The sequence below is a fragment of the Oryctolagus cuniculus genome, chromosome 1 (genome assembly GCF_964237555.1).
Source record: "Oryctolagus cuniculus chromosome 1, mOryCun1.1, whole genome shotgun sequence".
Classification (NCBI taxonomy): domain Eukaryota; kingdom Metazoa; phylum Chordata; class Mammalia; order Lagomorpha; family Leporidae; genus Oryctolagus; species Oryctolagus cuniculus.
The window spans coordinates 218,121,575-218,140,037 of NC_091432.1; the positions used below are offsets into that span (position 1 = coordinate 218,121,575).

General features: G+C 47.1%; 1 protein-coding gene and 1 long non-coding RNA gene across 6 annotated transcripts in view; one reads left to right on the forward strand and one right to left on the reverse strand.

Moving 5' to 3' along the window:
* Positions 1-3,964: 3,964 nt before the first annotated feature.
* On the reverse strand, positions 3,965-15,847 carry TEX48 (testis expressed 48). Of its 2 annotated transcripts, none has more exons than XM_008273392.3 (5): positions 15,791-15,847; positions 7,933-8,040; positions 7,561-7,683; positions 5,446-5,574; positions 3,965-4,294 (listed from the first exon to the last, which is right to left on the reverse strand). In XM_008273392.3, exons 2-5 carry the CDS (start codon positions 7,934-7,936, stop codon positions 4,191-4,193), a joined length of 360 nt encoding a protein of 119 aa, XP_008271614.2. In that variant the 5' UTR covers positions 7,937-8,040; positions 15,791-15,847; the 3' UTR covers positions 3,965-4,190. The 2 variants fall into 2 exon arrangements, with proteins under 2 accessions (XP_008271614.2, XP_051698611.2); XM_051842651.2 differs by lacking the exon at positions 15,791-15,847 and adding an exon at positions 14,724-14,745.
* Positions 15,848-15,983: 136 nt separating this feature from the next.
* LOC127493231 (uncharacterized) overlaps positions 15,984-18,463 on the forward strand; it is a 125,102-nt gene continuing 122,622 nt past the window's right edge. For all 4 annotated transcript variants that reach the window (XR_011381734.1, XR_011381732.1, XR_011381729.1 and 1 more), the window contains exons 1-2: positions 15,984-16,492; positions 17,612-17,941. This is a non-coding gene — a long non-coding RNA (uncharacterized lncRNA). The remainder of the gene's footprint in view (positions 16,493-17,611; positions 17,942-18,463) is intronic.

Genomic DNA, 18,463 nt, shown 5'->3' on the forward strand with positions numbered 1-18,463 from the left:
TTTCTCTCTCTGCCTCTCCCTTTCTCTCTGTAACTCTTCCTTTCAAATAAAAAAAATAAATAAATTAGTACTTTTACCAAAAGACCCGAGGGGAGGGTGTTTGGCATAACCACAGTAGTTGAGAGGCCACTTATAACATCTGCACCCCATATCCGAGTGCTTGGGTTCAAGTCCCAGCTCTGCCCCTGATTCTGGTTTCCTGCTGGTGCACACCCCAGGAGACAGCAGGTGATGTCTCAAGTACTGGGATTCCTTTGACATGAAGAGTTAAAATTGTATATGTACGGGTGTAAAAAGTTAAGCTTAAGCTTACAGGTTTAAACCTTCCTGGTGCAGCTGTAAAAATAAAGCAGAGTGAAGTAGCACCTTGACAGTAGGGACTCCATTTTGGAGCACTTGAGACTGCATTCTGGGAAAGCAACCCCCCCACCGTGAGACTCTGGTCTGAAACTATGATCTCAAATAATCGGACAATAGCAGTGCACTACATCACCCTTGGCAACGCACAAAAACCCCCTAGCATGATTGCTCAAGCTTAAAAGTAGAAAGGTTGCACCTGGGTTACCTGGGCTAATAATGAAGATGTGATTTGTCTATGTCTTAAGATCATAATTGCTGATTGTAAGATTTTAGCAACCACTTAGCAACCGTGTATTCTCTCCCTCCTCCCGATTTAGCGGTTTTTGCCTTTATAAACCCTATGCTGTAGTTCCTCATTGCTCCTCTGTCCTTGTCAGAGGGCCCCAACATGTTGGATCAATAAATTTAACCCTCTGCTGGTTGCATGAGAGAATAAGTCTCTTGGAGTCGTTCCTCGGGCGGTGGGCTTTTTCAGACCCTAACAGACCTACTTGGGAGACCTGGATGAAGCTCTGGGCTCCTACCTTTAGCCTGGCCCAGCCTGACTGCTTGTAGGCATTTGGGGAGTGAACTAGCAAATGGAAGATCTCCGTCTGACTGTCTCTGTCTCTTTGTCTTTCAAATAAAAAAAATTAAAAATTAAAAAAAAGACCCTAAGCTAAATCTAATGCGTGATGATAAAGTATCATCTCAAGTGACTGGGCAAAGATGGTCTGTTGAATAAAAATGATGGAATGACTGTATAATCATTTGGGAAAAAATCAAGCTAGAGCCACAGCTCATACATACATAATACTAAGTGAAAAGTGGGACAGGGATGGGGTGTAAAAACACAGAAGCTTCCTAGGACACCTGGGTGAACTCCTGTGTAAACTGGATGTGGGGAAAAGCTTTCTGATTATGACCCAAAATCCAGATATAAACACATCAATAAATTTGAGTTGAAAGAACTAATATTCTTAGTATAGAAAGATCACTTAAAAAATTCAGGTGAGTGGCTGGCGCTGTGGCATAGCAGGTGAAGCCACTGCCTGCAGTGCCAGCATCCCATATGGGCACTGGTTCCTGTCCCAGCTGCACCTCTTCCGATCCAGCTCTCTGCTGTGGCCTGGGAAAGCAGTGGAAGATGGCCCAAGTGTTGGGGACCCCGCACCCACGTGGGAGACCCAGAGGAAGCTCCTGGCTCATGGCTTTGGATCAGCGCAGCTCCGGCCATTGCGGCCAATTAGGGAGTGAACCAGCAGATGGAAGACCTCTCTCTCTGCCTCTCTGTAACTCTGCCTTTCAAATAAATTAAAAAAAAAAATCCTAAAAAATTGTTTAAAAAAACAACAAAAAATCTGAGTAGATGACATACACAGATAATTCACAGAGACACATAACCATGGTCCTTCAGCAATTTAGAAAAGTGTTCCTTTTTTTTCTCATGGTGAGAGAGATGCAAAATAGGACCATTTCTCACCTATTCGATTAGCGGAAGTGGAAATGTTGCTGCGAGTGTGAGAGCGTGGGAGACCGCGCGCTCCGGAGCTCACTTCTCACACGGGGGCTTGGCTGCACCTGACAAACTTTGCTTTCTGCCCGGCTCCCAAGTCTGCAGTGAGCAATGATTCCTAAAGGGCCCCCCTGTGCTGGACAAGAGGGTGAGAGACAGAAGAGACACACAGCCAGGCATGCTCCCTGCCTCTTGCCTGGTGATGCTGTCTGGGACTCTGTCAACGAGAAGACGCACACCGCCTGCAGCCCCTTGTCCTTGTACTTTAGAACCGTGAGGCAAAGCAAACCTCTTTTCCTTACCAAGTGGCCTGACGTGTGAGTCTGTTACAGTGGTAAACACGGATAATATACCACCCAAATACAAACATGTGTGCAGCCTTATTTGTAGCAGCCTTGTTTGTAATTACTAAATATTGACAGCTATCTAAATGCCCGTATATGGGAGCAAGCTTGCATAAACTATGGCACAGCCACAGCAGGCAGAACCAGGCAGTGTCTAAGGAATGAAGAACTCTATGAATTCATCTGACTTCCCGGATGTATTGTTAAAATCGAAAGAGCAGAGTAGAAAAGAGTTTCTGTAGCATGCTACCTTTTGTGTAAGAAAGAAGAGCTAACAGGGAAATATGTCTGATTATTTTTGCAAAAAGGAATGTAGGAAGAAAAAGCCAATGTGAGTGGGACTGGGGTGGAAGAGTTTGATGGGAGTGTGCCACTCGGTGCGTGTGACTTTTTGTATTGCTTTGACTTCTGGAAACAGGTTAATGTTTTCTACACTCAGAATTAATTCATCGACAAGGATGGGGTGAGAGTTCTAAAATTAAATGCAAACAGAAGTGAAAGAAGCAGCTGTATTTCCGATGAGTGTTATAACCACAAGAGGGGAAGAAGGAGGTAGCGTTTGGCCACAAAGCTTTTCAGTAGACACTAAGAGCTGTAGCTACCCTATGTGAATTTCTGAAAATTCCAGGCTTGAGCAAATGATGGCATATATTAGGATGATGGTCTTTCATGGGGAAAAGATTTGCACTGATGAAAAGAGGGAAGCTGGTGTAACTTCTGTGTTGTTCAGCTGGACTGGAGATGAAAGTAGGAACTACCGGTTTTTAGGTCTTGCCCTCATTTGTGTATGTGAGTGTGTGCATGTGTGTGTGTTTACCCATGTGCATATGTGTGTGTTTACATGTGTGTTGGTGTACTTCCCAGCTCTAGCCACCGAAAGGCTTAAAAGCAGTGACACTCTAGCAATGAGCACACCTGGTGCTAAAGTCTTGATTTCTTTTTCTTTCTTTTTTTAAAAGATTTATTTATTTGCAGGGCAGAGCTACAGAAAGAGGGAGAGAGAGAGAGAGAGAGAGAAAGAGAGAGACAGACAGACCCACTAAAGAGAGCTGTTCACTTGCATAATGGCCACAACATCTGGGGCTGGGCCAGCCCGAAGCCAGCAGCCTGGAACTCCACCTGGTTCTCTTACATGGGTGCAGCAGCCCAAGCACCTGGGCCATCTGCTGCTGCTTTTCCAGGCGCATTAGCAGGGAGCTGGATTGGAAGTGGAGCAGCTGGGATTCAAATTGGTGCTCATATGGGATGCAGGCACTGCAGATGGCAGCTTAACCCACTGCGCCACAACACTGGCCTCTGAGTCTTGTTTTCTAATCACATTTCTTTGTGAAGAACCAAGGCTCCTTTAAGAAATGACTGATTCCAGGACTGAAATAGGGAGATTTGAATGGTACCGTGTCAGTTTCTTGCTATTTGATAGCTATTATGTAGTTATGGATGAGAATGTTCTTAACACTGAATACTGATGTATTTAGGGGTATAGAAATGTAACAGGCACAGCTCACTCTCAGGTTGTTCAGGACAAATAACAGAGAGAGACAGAAAAATGATAAAGCAAATGGGGGAAAATGCAAACAAATGATGAATCTGGGTAAAAGGGCAATAGGAGTTCTTTGAATGATTCTTGTACCTTTTCTCAAAGTTACCTGAAAGGCTGACATGATTTTTCCGTTAGTTAGCTGTGAGACTAAAAGAACAAATGATAAGACGTTTCTTGGAAGAGACTCCCCAGTAAAAAGGAAGGAAAGAGAGCAGGGACACGACCTTGATGGACCAAGGACTTTAATGGGAAGCAGCTCCTCTGTGGCCCTGGCCGTTTCAGGAGCTGGAGGCGCTCCTGCAGGTGCACAGGGGTGGCTCAGACGTCTCCTCCTCCTCCAGGGGAGTTTGTGAATCCGTCTTCATGACTCCTGCCCACCGGCTCTTCCTTGTGGATACGCCCAGCAGCTGCACAGCTCAGGGGCCGGCTTGGGGGCTGCCCACTAGAATGGTCAGGGTCTGCCGATGAGGCATGGCTGGAATGGCCAGCGCTCCTGGGAGTAGCGGTTTAGGTTCCTCTTATAAAAACCTCTTTGGGGAGCATGTGTATCCACGTCTGAAAGAAAGGCAGCATTACGCTGGTGGGGGGCCTTGAACTGGGCTTGGGTGCCTGCTCCTGGTCATTTGCTTCCCTCTCTGATCGTGCCTCAGCTTCTTGCCTCCCATGGGTACCCCACCCTAAGACTCGTCCCAGCGATGGGGAAGAGCTTCTTGTAGTAGGTTTTGCATTGTGCTCGGCTGGTGGAGCCAAGGACATAGAACATCTTGCAAAGTGCAGGGGTATGGAGTAGGAGGCTTGGGCCTGTTGTGGCTCTGACCCTAATGTCACAACCTGGAGGAGTGGAAAGTCCCTTCCCCTCCTGAGGCCTCTGTTCTGGGGGGGTGGGATAGGGAGGACACAGGCAGAGGGTAGGCAAGCTAGTGGGGCCCCAGCCCCTCACTGTCAATTTGAGTAGAGCAAGTCTCCCTTGATCTTTTATGGAAACTCAACTTGGTGAGGTTTTGCTGGCAGGAGGGGTTAGCTATTAGGAGAGTTCTAAAATGACTGGGCCATATGATGCTTGGATCTTGACAACCTAGCCTCTTGGGGAGGCTGTGGGTGGTGTGGGACCCCTGAGCAGAGCAAGGGGGCTGTATTTCTCCTTTCTGGACTGTGCCTCTAATCTGGATTGGGCATCTGTCCTCCCATGCCCTTGAGACATTGTACCCTCAGCAGAACCATGCTCAAGCCACAAGTGTTTTTTTTTTGTGTGTGTGTGTGTGTGTGTGTGTGTGTTTTGTGTGTGTGTGTGTGTGGCATTGTCTGCTTTTCCTGCACCTGGCTGTGTTTCCAAGAACAACAGGGGGCAAAAGCAATGTGGGTCCTGATCTCCTAGACCTCACTGTCTAGTGGTCAAAGTAGACACTAAGCAAATGATCAGAGAAAATGCACACAAGCTGATGCCACAGGGCTCGGAGGAAGTACTGGATGTGGATCTTATCCTGCCACACCTGTTCCTCCTCACGTCGTTTGGAAGATCATGGAGTCAGGATCTGGACCCTGGGCTCTCCCCAGTGTGATCTGGAATATGACGGTGGCTTCCTGATGCTTGGTCTGCCTCACCTGTCACTCCACTTAGCTCAGCTACCATGGGGTCAGGTCACCAAGAGAAGGCCCCTTCCCTCCAGGATTCTTGGTCAGCAATAAGGCCCCACCTTGAGACTTACCCTCGAACTCACTGCTGCTGGAGGAAGCTCTCTTTTCTGGATGGATCAGGGGTTGCCCCAAAGGCAAGCAGGAAGAGGTGTTAGCATGCTTGGGATTTTTGCCCTGCTCATCCTTCGGGAGCTGCAAATCTGGCAACGACAATCAGTCACGTGGGGAGGTCTGATGAGCTCATGGAAATGACGGCTTTTGGCCAACTTTAAGTAGCACATGGACAAGTGATGGTTATTATGGGATGGGGGTATATACCTGTGTCTACCTCCTCTATACTCCAAGTGCTCTTTCTTGTGAGCAGGTGAATTCAAAATAAGTATTCTTTCTAAAATATTAACTTTCTCCTCATTTATAAATGCAATGCGTATCCATTAAATAAAGTTAGGTAATCCATAGTAGTGGGGATTAGAAAAAAAAATCCCATACCCCCTTCCCTACAGACACCATCACATTTTCACTCTTTTCCTGGGCATATTTTATCATTATGCATAATTTACTACATATTACATATGCATTTTACTTTTTTCATATACGTATAACATAAATATTTGTCTCATGTCACTGAATTTAAAAAATCATGGTTGCCTCATATTCTATTTTATGGATAATTCAATCTTTATTTAACCAAGATTCTAGCATTAATGCTCTGACTGTTGTCAGTTTTAGTACTACAACAACTCCTGTTGTGATGAGCATTATTGCCTATGAAGCTTTGTCTTCATGTACTTCTAGAAGTATAACCAAGGGTTTTTATCATCAGGCTGAGATTTGTTCTACAGCAGAGCAAATGGTGCTGTCATTTATTATCTGCATATCTTGAACAAATTGCTTAACCTCCCTCTGCCTCTACTTTCATATCTGCAAGATCGTTTGCTCCTTTTGGGTAATAGTGTCCACTTCTGAGAGTTTATGCGGGGATGAATAGTATCATTTACTAGTAAAATGTAACCTGTCAGCTCCCACACAGCTGGAGAATTATCTGATCACAGTTGGGTCCCTGTCTAAACAGTGCATTGTCTGCAATAGAGCCCCAGTCATTATTGTGATTATGATATTGGAGAAATTGACATTTTCCACATTCTTGATTTTCATTATGAGGCTACTTTCAAGGGGGAAGTATTTTAAAGACTTGCAGTTATGGATTTCTGGAAAATGTGTCAAGATAATTGCTTCCTACCATTGCACTATCTCATCTATTGTGGGAACTGTACCTGATTTATGAGAGTTCGGCCCTGGCCATACACTTATTTGCCTGTCGGTCCTGGCTTTGCCCAATCTTGACAATAACAGTTTTTTTTACATGTCTTTCTGAAATTGCTGATTTTGACACTGCTACCCCATCTTCTCTGCTATGACCCCTTATCCTGGGTCATCAAGAGTTCATGGCTGTCAATGGAAAGCCAGAATGCCTTCTCGGTCTTTTTCTCTTTCCTTGACTCATGTTCTAGATGCCCTGTTTGAAGCTGAAAAGCAGATGTCTGATGCCAGTTAGACTGCATGAGCAAGAAACACCTTTCCTTTTGTAAACCACTGAGATTTCAAGGCAGAGCCCAGCCCCTCCTAACGCAGTAGCCATGTATTGCTTCCACTGTTTGAGCCAGCTTCATAGTCCAGGTGCTTGTGTCTATGGTCTCATTTTACCCTCCCAATGATCCTGAAAAGTAACAATGTATCATTCTATAGGTAAGGGCACTGAAGCTCAGAGAGATGAAGTGGCTTGCCCATCTTCTGTGGGAGAGTTGAGATTCCAATCAGCATATATAGAAAGCAGGGCTCTTGACCACTATCTTTATAATCTGTGGTCTAGTGCTTCTCAAACTACACTGAGCATCAAATTTACCTGGGGATATTATTCTATGCAGCTTCTGATTCAGTAGGTCTTGAGGAGGGTCTGAAATGGAGTTTTAACAAGCTCTAGGTGATGCCAATGATGCTGGTCCATGGCCATACGGCTTTAAGTTCTCTTGTTTATTGGTTGGGGTACTTTGCCACCTATCCCCCACCTTATTTTTAGATTGAAACTATCACTCAACATGTGAAGGGACCTGGAGACATCCCAGCAGGAGGGGAAAGAGCAAAGAGACACAGAGAGACCACGAGGCATACTCTGACCTGATACCTACTGCTGGTTGGTGGCTGATGCCCTTGAGTTTGACTGGGAACCTTGGAGTCGTCGGTGGCCTGGGGTTCCTGACAGTCCTTGCAGCATAAACAGAAGATCTTCGAGGCCAGGTTTTTGTAGGATGCTGTAGAAGGCAAAGGAATGGGGGCCACAGGTTCTGGGACCTGAATTCCAGAAGCCTTTGGAACCTGACTGTCATGGGGTTGTATTGGGCCAGCCTCTCTTAAGGTATAAAACTCTCCCCTCTCCCAAACCTTCTGTAGCCACCCCCCCCACCCCCACCCCATGACCAGGAAGTCCAGGCCCTTTTGCCTGGGTTTCTTTCTCTTAAGGCCATTTTTCCTATTATTAAAAAAAAAAAAAAACAACTTACCCATGGATGGGAGTTGGAGTCTCTACTCTGCCAGCTTTGTCTGCAGGGGTGCTGTGCTGAAGCAGCCAATCTTGAATTTGAGTCCAGTTCACCGGGCAGGGCTGTTTCCTAGATAACATAAGACTGTGGCTGAAAAATGCCATCTTCTACCTGTGTTAATGTTCCAGGTGGGTAGGAGCTACTACAGCAGAACCCCCGCTCATGCAAACATGTGCATAAGAAACTAAGATTTTAGATAGATCTGTGTTCTACCCCCTTTCGAGTTGCCATGTTCTTCAGAAGATTCTTTAATCTTTTTTTTTAAGATTTATTTATTTGTTTGAAAGTCAGAGTTACACACAGAGAGAAAGAGAGGCAGAGAGAGAGAGAGAGAGAGAGAGAGAGAGTCTTTCATCCACCGGTTCACTCCCCAATTGGCCGCAACGGCTGGAGCTGTGCCCATCTGAAGCCAAGAGCCAGGAGCTTCTTCCAGGTCTCCCATGTGGGCGCAGGGGCCTAAGGACTTGGGCCATCTTTTACTGCTTTCCCAGGCCATAGAAGAGAGCTGGATTGGAAGTGGAGCAGCCAGGACTCGAATTGGCATCCTTTGGGATGCTGGCGCTGCAGGTGGCGGCTTTACCCTCTGTGCCACAGTGCCGGCCCCTCCTTAGCCTTCTTGATTCTCACCTTCGTCATGTTGGAAATGGGGATGGTAGTGGCTGCTTCGTAGAAGTGAAAGGTTGAATACTTGCAAAGTGACCCCTGGGTGCTAGGTATGCAGTAAGTGCTTAGTCAATGCTGTTCAACTTCTTTCTCCTCTCTTAGCGTAGCTCATTGGCTTCGTTAGCCCCGTGGATCCAGTGCTATAGAACATGGTAAAGAAGCACGTACTATCGGTGGGTTTAAATCCTGGGCTTGCCGTGAATTTAAAGTCTATGCTTCTTGTGTCTCATGCTCTTCATGAGTTGTGAGAGGAACTCAGGCCGGGTGACCTCTTTAAAAACCTTTGTAAGCCTCATCGTCCAGAAGAATAAGGCCTTGTTTCAGTCCCAAACTCCTTTCTTTGGGGATCAAATCCTCCAGATCCCTGGATACTTCCTTTTCCCACTCCTCTTTCTTTGGCAAAAGCCTCCTTTAGGAAATTCTTACTTTAGTGTTGCTTAGGTAATAGCACCACATTTACTGTGGGCGCTGCCTCCTTCTGGGCTTGCTTCACATTCCTTTTACTGCTGTATCTTGGCCCAAGTCACCTCCACAAACAGGCGGGGATGGAAGATCCCCCCACCCACTTTCAAACAAACAAATAAATCTTTAAATACGAACAGCTGAAAACTTAAAAAAAGGCAAACAGAATCAAAACAGACATACTATATTTGGGGGAAAACAAAACAAAACAAACCGAGGACAAGAATTCCAGTTAATTTTGCATGAGAAACAATGCAAGCTGGAAGACACTGGAGACACCTTTAAGTGCGGAAAGAAAAGAAGAATCTGCAAGCCCAGAACTGCATATTCAGTGAAAATACCTTTCAATAACATTTCAAGGTAAACAAAACCAGAATTTGTCTTCAGAGCACCCAGGTATAAAAACTGTTAAAAGGAGGAAACAAAATGACACCAGAGAGAAATTCACATCTACTGAAAGAGAAGAAGAGGACAAGAAATGGCAGACACGCAGGGGTGAATGCCGAAGTTTTTTTCTTAGTTCTCCACCCCCTGGCCCCCAGCCTTTCAGTGGCTTCTCATATTTCTCAGTAGAAAATCCAGAGTTTCTCCCTAGGCCCTAAGATTCTCTGTAACCTCCTCGTCCTGCTGTGCCCACCTCAAGCCCTATGCATCACCACCAACCCTCTGCCTTCAATTCCGGCTCATCTCCCCTTGAGTCCCCTGGAGGTACACTGATGATTTCTAAAACCCCACCAGGCTCTCAGCTTGGGAACCTGTGCTTGTTTTATCCTCGATGAGCCTGGAACACTGTTCTGTTAAGTGACTATGTTCTGTCATTCACGTTTCTGCTTAAATGCTGCCTTTTTAGTGAGCCTTGCTCTGTCTACTCATTTAAAACCTCACACCTCCCACAGCACATCCTCAGCCCCTTCTCCTTATACTTTTCTGTTATTCACTTTGTATTTATTGAGTGTAAATTTGGTCTGCTTCCATCACTAGATTATAAATTTACGGGGGTCATGCCTTCATCTGTAGGATTTATTAATCCATTCTCAGTGTCTGACACATGTTCGTCAAATGAATGAGCAAGCCAGTATTTTTTCCTCCTTTGGCTTAGTAAAGGCACTGGCAGGCCTGGACAGAATAGGGACTTGAGTGATAATTTTTGTCCCAAGAGTATCACAATCTGTGGGACACAACCTAGCTGCCCATGTGTTAAGCTGACTGATGCTTTCATAGGTCAATTTTAGTTGTACTGTTTACCTGATAGGGGGCTGTTACCCCCATCCACTGCAACCCCAGTCTATCTCCTGCCAGCCTCCTTCCCATCCTCCTGCCTTCAGTCTTTTGAATTTCCCTGCAGACATCTCATCACTTCGTCTGCTGTAGTCCATTGCCGCTGCCCTCAGTGTTGCCTGGGTCACCAGCCTCTCTCACTTGGACTGCTGCCAGAACTTTCTCATTGGTTTGTATGTCCCCCTGCCTGGGCTGGAGTTCCCTGGCCAAATGGCAAATCCTATGGCATCACTCTTGCCTCAGCCCCTTGAGGGCCTCCCCGAGTCTGCAGATCCAAGCCCTTTCACGATCACTCCGTTGATATCTTCAGCCTCATTCGCCCCCCTTAGAGCTGGAAGAGATGCTGCCCAACAGCTCTCTCCTATCAGCTCTGTGCATTTTCCTGATCTGCACTCTACCTGGACTGTTCTCACCTCACTCCCTCACTCATCACCTTTCAAGACTCAGTTCAGGGGTTATGGAAAACCATGGCATGTGCTGGGATTCTCTTCTTGAACCACCACAACACTCCTTCCCCACCTGCCATGTCTCCCTGTATCACGATCCATGACTACACTGGCCACCTAACTCATAGCCAGTGTTTACTAAGTACTTGTTGGAAGCATTGGAAATGCCTGGGCAGTCACTGACAGGCTACATGCTGGCCCACAAGTGCTTTTCATTGATTTAACACATGTATTGAGAGCCTACCAGGTGCTGGGTGTTTTTAGGTGCTGGAGATACAGCAGTGAATAAGATACAAGACAGACAAATGCTCCACTCACATGGAAGCAGGAGAGTGGTTGATTCCACTTTTGCATCCATGGCACTCAGCCTAAGGATGGGCATGGAATAGGTACTTTATAAATATACTTGTTGCATAAATATTGAGTCTTCTCTGACTATCGGGTAGCGATTCTATGCCCAGTAGGTCTCATTTCTCCCACTAACTGATCTTGAACTTAGTGCACGTGAGTTAGTCCTTGTGGTCAGATACAGCCAGCAGGTCAGGCCCGTTCAGATAGCCCCATTGTGTGAGATCCATGACCAAGATGCAGTATTCACTGGGTTCATCTGGCTCCAACTCCAACAAACTTCTGGACCTGCTGCCAGGTGAGCTTCTCAAAAGAATTTGGACTCTCACATAGTTTGTTGGGCCCCAGTTAGTGGAATAAACACATTGAAATTTATATAAGGCAGTAAAATATTTTTGTTTTTGGAAATAGAAATCCTTGTCATTAATCTGTGTAATCTTCTGCTTGTTGTCCTAGTTTCAATTTTCTTCATTTGCTCACATGAGGGTACTTTATAAAGTTGGTGGAGAAACGGAATTAAAGGATAAGTTTGTTTTGGTGCCCCAAGTTTGAAATCCATACTTTTTTTTTTTTTAAAACAATATGCATTTTCCATGAACTTTGTGAAGAACCTTTATACAAACACTTGCTCCCTGGTGTACAGCTTTGTTCCAGGTCGTCCTATGCACGTTGAATGCAGACGTAAGTGCTTCTGAATTAGAAAGTAGAGGCGCAGGTCTGACAAGCCCACCACGGGTCAGCCCTGAGCACATTTGGGGCTCTGTTCGATTGGCTATTGATTTGTATAAAGAAACTAACTGCAACTTGGACTTGGGTGCTCCCAAGCCTTCACGAGCTCACATTCTGTCTCGTGACATGAGAAAATGAAGTCGCTCCACCCCCACCGTGTTCTGGGGTCACTGATTTCCAGGATGTAGGTCCTACGGCTCCTTTAGGCTCTGCTTGGCCGGGGAACTTGAGACTCCGTTCATGGGTCCACATGTAGTGCACTCGCTCCGATTTGTCACGGTCTCCTCCACGTGGAGTTTCTGCCTCTTCCTGGAAAAGCTCCTACTTGGCCTGTGTAGTCCCACTGCAGGTGCTCTCTGTGCTGTTTAGGTGGCAAACTTGCCCTAGATGACTTAGAATTACCATGGCCATGACGGCACACTTGGGGTGTCAAAAATAAGAGGGACTCCCGAACAGAGAGAGGACAGAAACACCAACCATCCAACAAAGGACTTTGACTGGCACACTGTGGCCTCAGAAAGAAAAAACAAAAGCAAAGCTCTTACTCCTACTCAAACCTTCTGCCATCTTTGGTTGCCTCTCTCTGGCTCCATCCAACCTTTTCTTTGCCACCCACTCGTAACTCCTTCTATTCCTTTCCCTGCCTGCCTGGACAAGCTTTCTTCAGGGGGCCTTTTTCTAGACAAGAACAATCACAAACACCGTATCCCCTCTAAAGCTCAGGCACCAGCAGCTAAGTCCAGAGAGGCTGGATCGAAACGCAGGGAGAGAGTTAACTGCAAATATTTAGAATCGTCCTCAATTTCAGAACAGTAGAAAGTTATTGAATAATTTAAGATCCCGAGAGTTATTTATTTTCCTAGACTATTGTCTTTGCACCAATTCGTTCAGTTATTTGTTGACCTTTGATGATGGGGGAAATGTTCAAAATCAGTAAGATGGAAAAAAAATTGCAAGATTTATATATCCCACCTATTCATGCTTTATGAGAAGCTAAGAGGAAATAGGAAAGCCATCACATAAAACTGTTTGGAAAGCCTGTCTCTAAGGGGTGTATCGGGAATAGAGTCAAAACACAAATCAACAAAGTGAAGAGGAGTTGATGAGAGACGTAATAGACTTCAGGACACCCTCACAGGACATTCCGGGGCAGGACAGGCGCTTCAGGAGAGCGAGACTTTTCTTCTGTTTTTGGAAAAGGTTCAGGGGAATTAGGGACTCGGAAAAAAATATATGTCCTGGAATGGGAATGTCAACATAGGTATTCTGCTCATTTTCCAGGAGTCTCTAAATGTTGGGTAGACATGAAAATCATCTTATGGCCTCCTGGGTAAGACAACTGGCTGCTGAAATAAAACCAGGGCCTGGGTTTCCCTGCTCTTTGTGCATTTGGAGCCCAAAGGCCGCTGTTCACAGCTGTGCGGTGATGTCCCTTACAGAGAACTTCGCCACAACACCTTCCCAGACTGCCTTCTTCCAACTCCCGAGGGAAATTGTTTGCGTGTATGGAGGGACAGCAGTTCTGCTGGCTTGTGCAAGCGGCTTGCTCTCCTAGGCAAGTCAGACTCTTTAATGCCAACTCCTAGTAAGTCGAAGTGTTCTGTGTGGCAGGTGCTTAGACCCTTCCAAGGGGATGACTGCCCGGCGTCCTCAGCAGATTGCACTGTCTCACACGGAGACTGAAGGGGTAAAACCTCTCCTGGGAATGGAACAGACTGAGGATAGTGAGCTGCGCACCTCTAAGTGCGCATTTGCTGTCACCTTGGGTCATAGTAATGCTAGGGCCTGCACTGGGGATGCACCTGGCCAATTAAAGATCCTTAGTAATTATGGTAATAGAAAACCTTTGGATTTTGTTTTGGCCAGAGGAAGTGGCACCACTGCCAATACTTTGCATTTCACCTGTATTAATACCCCAGGTGACATTAATCTATGAGGGTGCTTCAACAAGTTCATGGAAAAGTGGAATGAAAAGAGATGTTTAGAGATGCACATTTGGCCTAGTGGTTACAATGCCTATACGCCCTAGGGGGAGTACCTGGGTTCAATGCCTGGCTCTGGCTCTGGCTCCTGTCTCTCACCTCCTGACTAATGCAGACCCTGGGTGGCAGTAATGATGGTTCAAGTAGCTGGATTCCTTCTACCAATGCGGGAGACCTGAACTGAGTTCCTAGCTCTCAGTTTTAATCTCAGCCTAGCCCTGGTCATAGAAGGCAATTAGGGAGTGAACCAATGAATGGAAATTTGCTCTCACTTTCTCTGCTTCTCAAAACATTTACATTATTTTAAAAAGATAAGTTTATTTTGGTGCAAACATTTTTTTTGAAATCCATGCATAGATTTCCCTCAATATGCATTCCCACAAGCTTGTGGAAGTACCACCATCTGTCTAAGCCAAACGAAAAGTGAACCTGAGCTGGGTAGATGGCCGTGCCTGGGAAATCACTGTTCATGTGCCTGAAGAGCCTTTGCAATACTTCTTGAATACTGAAGTTGTTCTTGACTGCCTCACGTCACTCAGAGTGTGTTGTCCAGAGAGGTGAATGTTTTTATGCAGCCTCTGGTGCCGCAGATGATGCGACAAATGATTCAAAGACAAAGACGAGAGGAAATCAGGCTCTGACCAACAGGCAAACCAAAAGCAGATCTCTAGAAATGGGAAAATGAAGGAAGGAAGGCGGATGCTAGCAGTGGAGAGCTGCACGATCTCGGAGGGTGTTTCCTGCAGCTCTGGTGGAGGGAGCCTGAGAATGTAAAGAGAGGCACCCACTCTCCCAGGAAAAACCCGATTGCCCTGTACCCATGGGTGTCAGCCATCAGCGGTACCTGTGTCAAACCCGTTAGATCAGCTCGTGGAACTTTGCTGCAGCGGCCGTAACTGACACCTGGTAGCAGCTACACTTCACAGCTGAAGCTCTACCTCTCCCCAGCCCTCCTGCCCCAGAAACACCACCAGTCCTTGGGCGCAGCACCTTCCCCAGCAGCCCTTAGCCTTGGCCATGCAAGCATGGTTCTTCCTTGTTTACCCAGAAACAATTCCATTTGTGTTTCACATATTAAATCCAGGCTTTTTCTTCTACAGCATCTTGTGTAATAACTAGAAAATGCACATATTCAAATTCCCCTCTGTCTCCTTTCAGCTCAGTAGTTTGCTATGCTCCATATTTTTCACCTTGCTTTTTTTTTTTTTTTTCCCTGAGGGGAAAAAAAAATACTTAGATCTCACTCCCCATTAGTGGTACAGCAGGAACTTAACACACAGGCTTGTCTCACGCCCTCCACATCTTTGGCAGGCAATTTTACCAGAAGGAGAGGGGAGTAAAATACTTTCTCCCCCGAGGGTTGACCGCAGAGGATTTCGGACTTGTCAGTCCTCTTCAGAAATAGAATGGCTCTGTAGCAATTACAAGTACATTCTCAGGGGGTGCCAACTGTGAAGATCTACTTCGCTATGACACTGAGAAGGATGTGTGACCTCTGGGAACCCCAGTTGTCTGACCTGTAAAATGGGGTTAATAATAACAGGTGGTCGTGAGGACTAGCTAGTGGTGGGTGTGGTGTTTCCTGCACTACCAGTGCCCTCCTCTAGGTGGAAGCAGGGGCCACAGAGAATGGCCCTCAGCTCATTTCCCCAGCGGGCTGTGAGTTTCAGGGCTTTAGCCACCTCACAGCATTTTGACCAGAACAACAAAAGTCAACAAGGAATAACAGGAAGCTTCTCAGACTCATAGGGAGACCCGGACTCAGAGAGAAAAACAATGAGGCCAAGTCAAATGAGGAGTGGTGTCTGCTTCCTGTAGTGAAAGTCCAGAAGTTGGTGGGGCCATTGTCCCTTTTGATGTAGAAAATCTACTCCCTCCCACTCTTAGGTCTAACCTCTGAGCCTCACTCACCTGCAGCTGGCAGAGTGGACAGGAGGCCATCTGTGATGTCACAGACCTGGAGAACTGGGGAATGTTGGGGTTTTGGACTGGACCACAACGGCAGGGTGGAGGAAAAACTGCTGACACTCTGGCTGCTGCTCCATCTCTCTGTTGGAGATGTCTTTTTTTTTTTTTTTTTTTTTTTTTTTTTTTTGGACAGGCAGAGTGGACAGTGAGAGAGAGAGAGAGAGAGAGAGGTCCTCTTTTCCATTGGTTCACCCTCCAATGGCCGCTGCGGCTGGCGCATCGTGCTGATCCGATGGCAGGAGCCAGGTACTTCTCCTGGTCTCCCATGGGTGCAGGGCCCAAGCACTTGGGCCATCCTCCACTGCACTCCCTGACCACAGCAGAGAGCTGGCCTGGAAGAGGGGCAACTGGGACAGAATCCGGCGCCCCAATTGGGACTAGAGAGCTGGCCTGGAAGAGGGGCAACTGGTACAGAATCCGGCGCCCCGATCGGGACTAGAACCCGGTGTGCCGGTGCCGCAGGCGGAGGATTAGCCTACTGAGTCGCCGCACCGGCCCTGCGATGTCTTCTTACTGTCCACCACGCTATTCCCTAGTGCTCTGGACGGCAAGGACAGCCAAGCCACAAGGGGGCAGTACAGCGCTGGACAAGGAAGGCCCAGGTCACGTTCTGGGGCCACACACCCAGCGGGCTGGTAACCTCAGGTAATTTGTCCCTCTGCAAAATGGGGCTAATAATACTTATATGTCCTATATGCGCTTTTAGGAGTAAATGAGGTCGGGCAGGAAAACATTTAACATGATGCCTAGATACCAAGAACCAGTAATTGTCGATGATAGGTGCAAAAGTAAAGTGACATTTTCTGCCCAATTTGTCTCTCAGAGAAAAAAGGATTCACTTCATAGTGCAGTCTTTTTTTTTTTTTTTTTTAAAGATTTATTTATTTATTTGAAAGGCAGAGTAAGAGAGAGAGAGGTCTTCTACCAGCTGGTTCACTCCCCAAGTTGGCCGCAATGCCCGGAGCTGCTCTGATCCAAAGCCAGGAGCCAGGAGCTTCTTCCAGGTCTCCCACGCAGGTGCAGGGGCCCAAGGACTTAGGCCATCTTCTACTGCTTTCCCAGGCCATAGCAGAGAGCTGGATTGGAAGAAGAGCAGCCAAGACTTGAACCGGTGCCACTGCAGGTGGCGGCTTTACCCGCTACGCCACAGCGCTGGCCCCCATAGTGCAGTCTTGATAAAAATCTCTCCTCTGGCCGGCGCCGTGGCTCACTAGGCTAATCCTCCACCTTGCGGCGCCAGCACACCGGGTTCTAGTCCCGGTTGCCCCTTTTCCAGGCCAGCTCTCTGCTGTGGCCAGGGAGTGCAGTGGAGGATGGCCCAAGTGCTTGGGCCCTGCACCCCATGGGAGACCAGGAGAAGCACCTGGCTCCTGGCTCCTGCCATCGGATCGACGCGGTGCGCCGGCCGCAGCGCACCGGCCACGGCGGCCATTGGAGGGTGAACCTACGGCAAAGGAGGACCTTTCTGTCTCTCTCTCTCTCTCTCTCACTGTCCACTCTGTCAAAAAAAAAAAATTCTCTGAGGGGATACTTTTTCAATTCCTTTATTTAGACACCCAAGAACTATTTGAGGAGGCCAAATTAGGTTAACATGTTTTCCGTGAGAGCTGTGTTTGGATGTTTATAGAGGTCACCAGATACAATAGAAACAGAAGGAAACAGATCTTCAGCCCCATTTAGGAAGTCCCTGGGGTGGGAGGCTGATGTGACCTTATTCATTATAAATAAATTTGATGGTGAGTACACCATTTTTTTTTCTTTCAGGGCTCACTTGTAAAGCAGACCTCTTGAGTGGCAATATTGAGTGATGGCTCTCAATTCTGCCTGCAAATGAGATGCACTTGAGATGTTTTTGAACCTAAGAATGCTTAGGCCCCAACCCCAGCTAAGTCAGAACCATTGCTTTGGAAGAGAGCCCGGGTAGCATCGAGTATGGACGGAAAGCCGTCCAGGTGATTCTTGTGTGCAATCAAGGTCTATTCCAGGACATGGTGGACTTCCCTCCTCACACACCCCAGCAGGGCTCTCGGGCGCAAGCTGCCCTGCAGTCACGGCAGGAGCTTCAGGATGTGCCACTCCCTGCACCCACGCCAGGTCAGTGAAATCGCTATCTGGGGCGGGCCAGGCTCCAGGCACTAGTAGATTTTACTTTTATTGTTTTAAAGGTTTATTTTTTATTTATCTGAAACCAGAAGGGGAAAGAGGGAAGGTGTGAGGAGAGGGAGGAGAAGCGTGGGAGAAGAGAGAGAACTTCCAGCCCCTGGTTCACTCCCTAAATGACTGCAGTGGCCAGGGCTGGGCCAGGCCAAAGCCAGGAGCCTGAAACTCCTCCATTCAGGTCTCTTACATGGGTGGCAGGGGCCCAGGCACTTGGGCCATTATCAGCTGGCTTCCCAGGTACGTTAGTAAGGAGCTGGATCAGAAGCAGAGTGGCAGGGACTCCAGTCGGTGCTGTGACATGGGATGCGGTGTCGCAGGCAGCAGCTGAACCCACTGTGTCCCACTGCTGGCCCCTGGCATGAGTGGGTTTTAAAGTTACTTAGATGGTTTCAATCTGTAGGCAGTATTGAAAGAACCACTGAATTAAGAGCAAATTTTAAGAAATCTTACATTTTC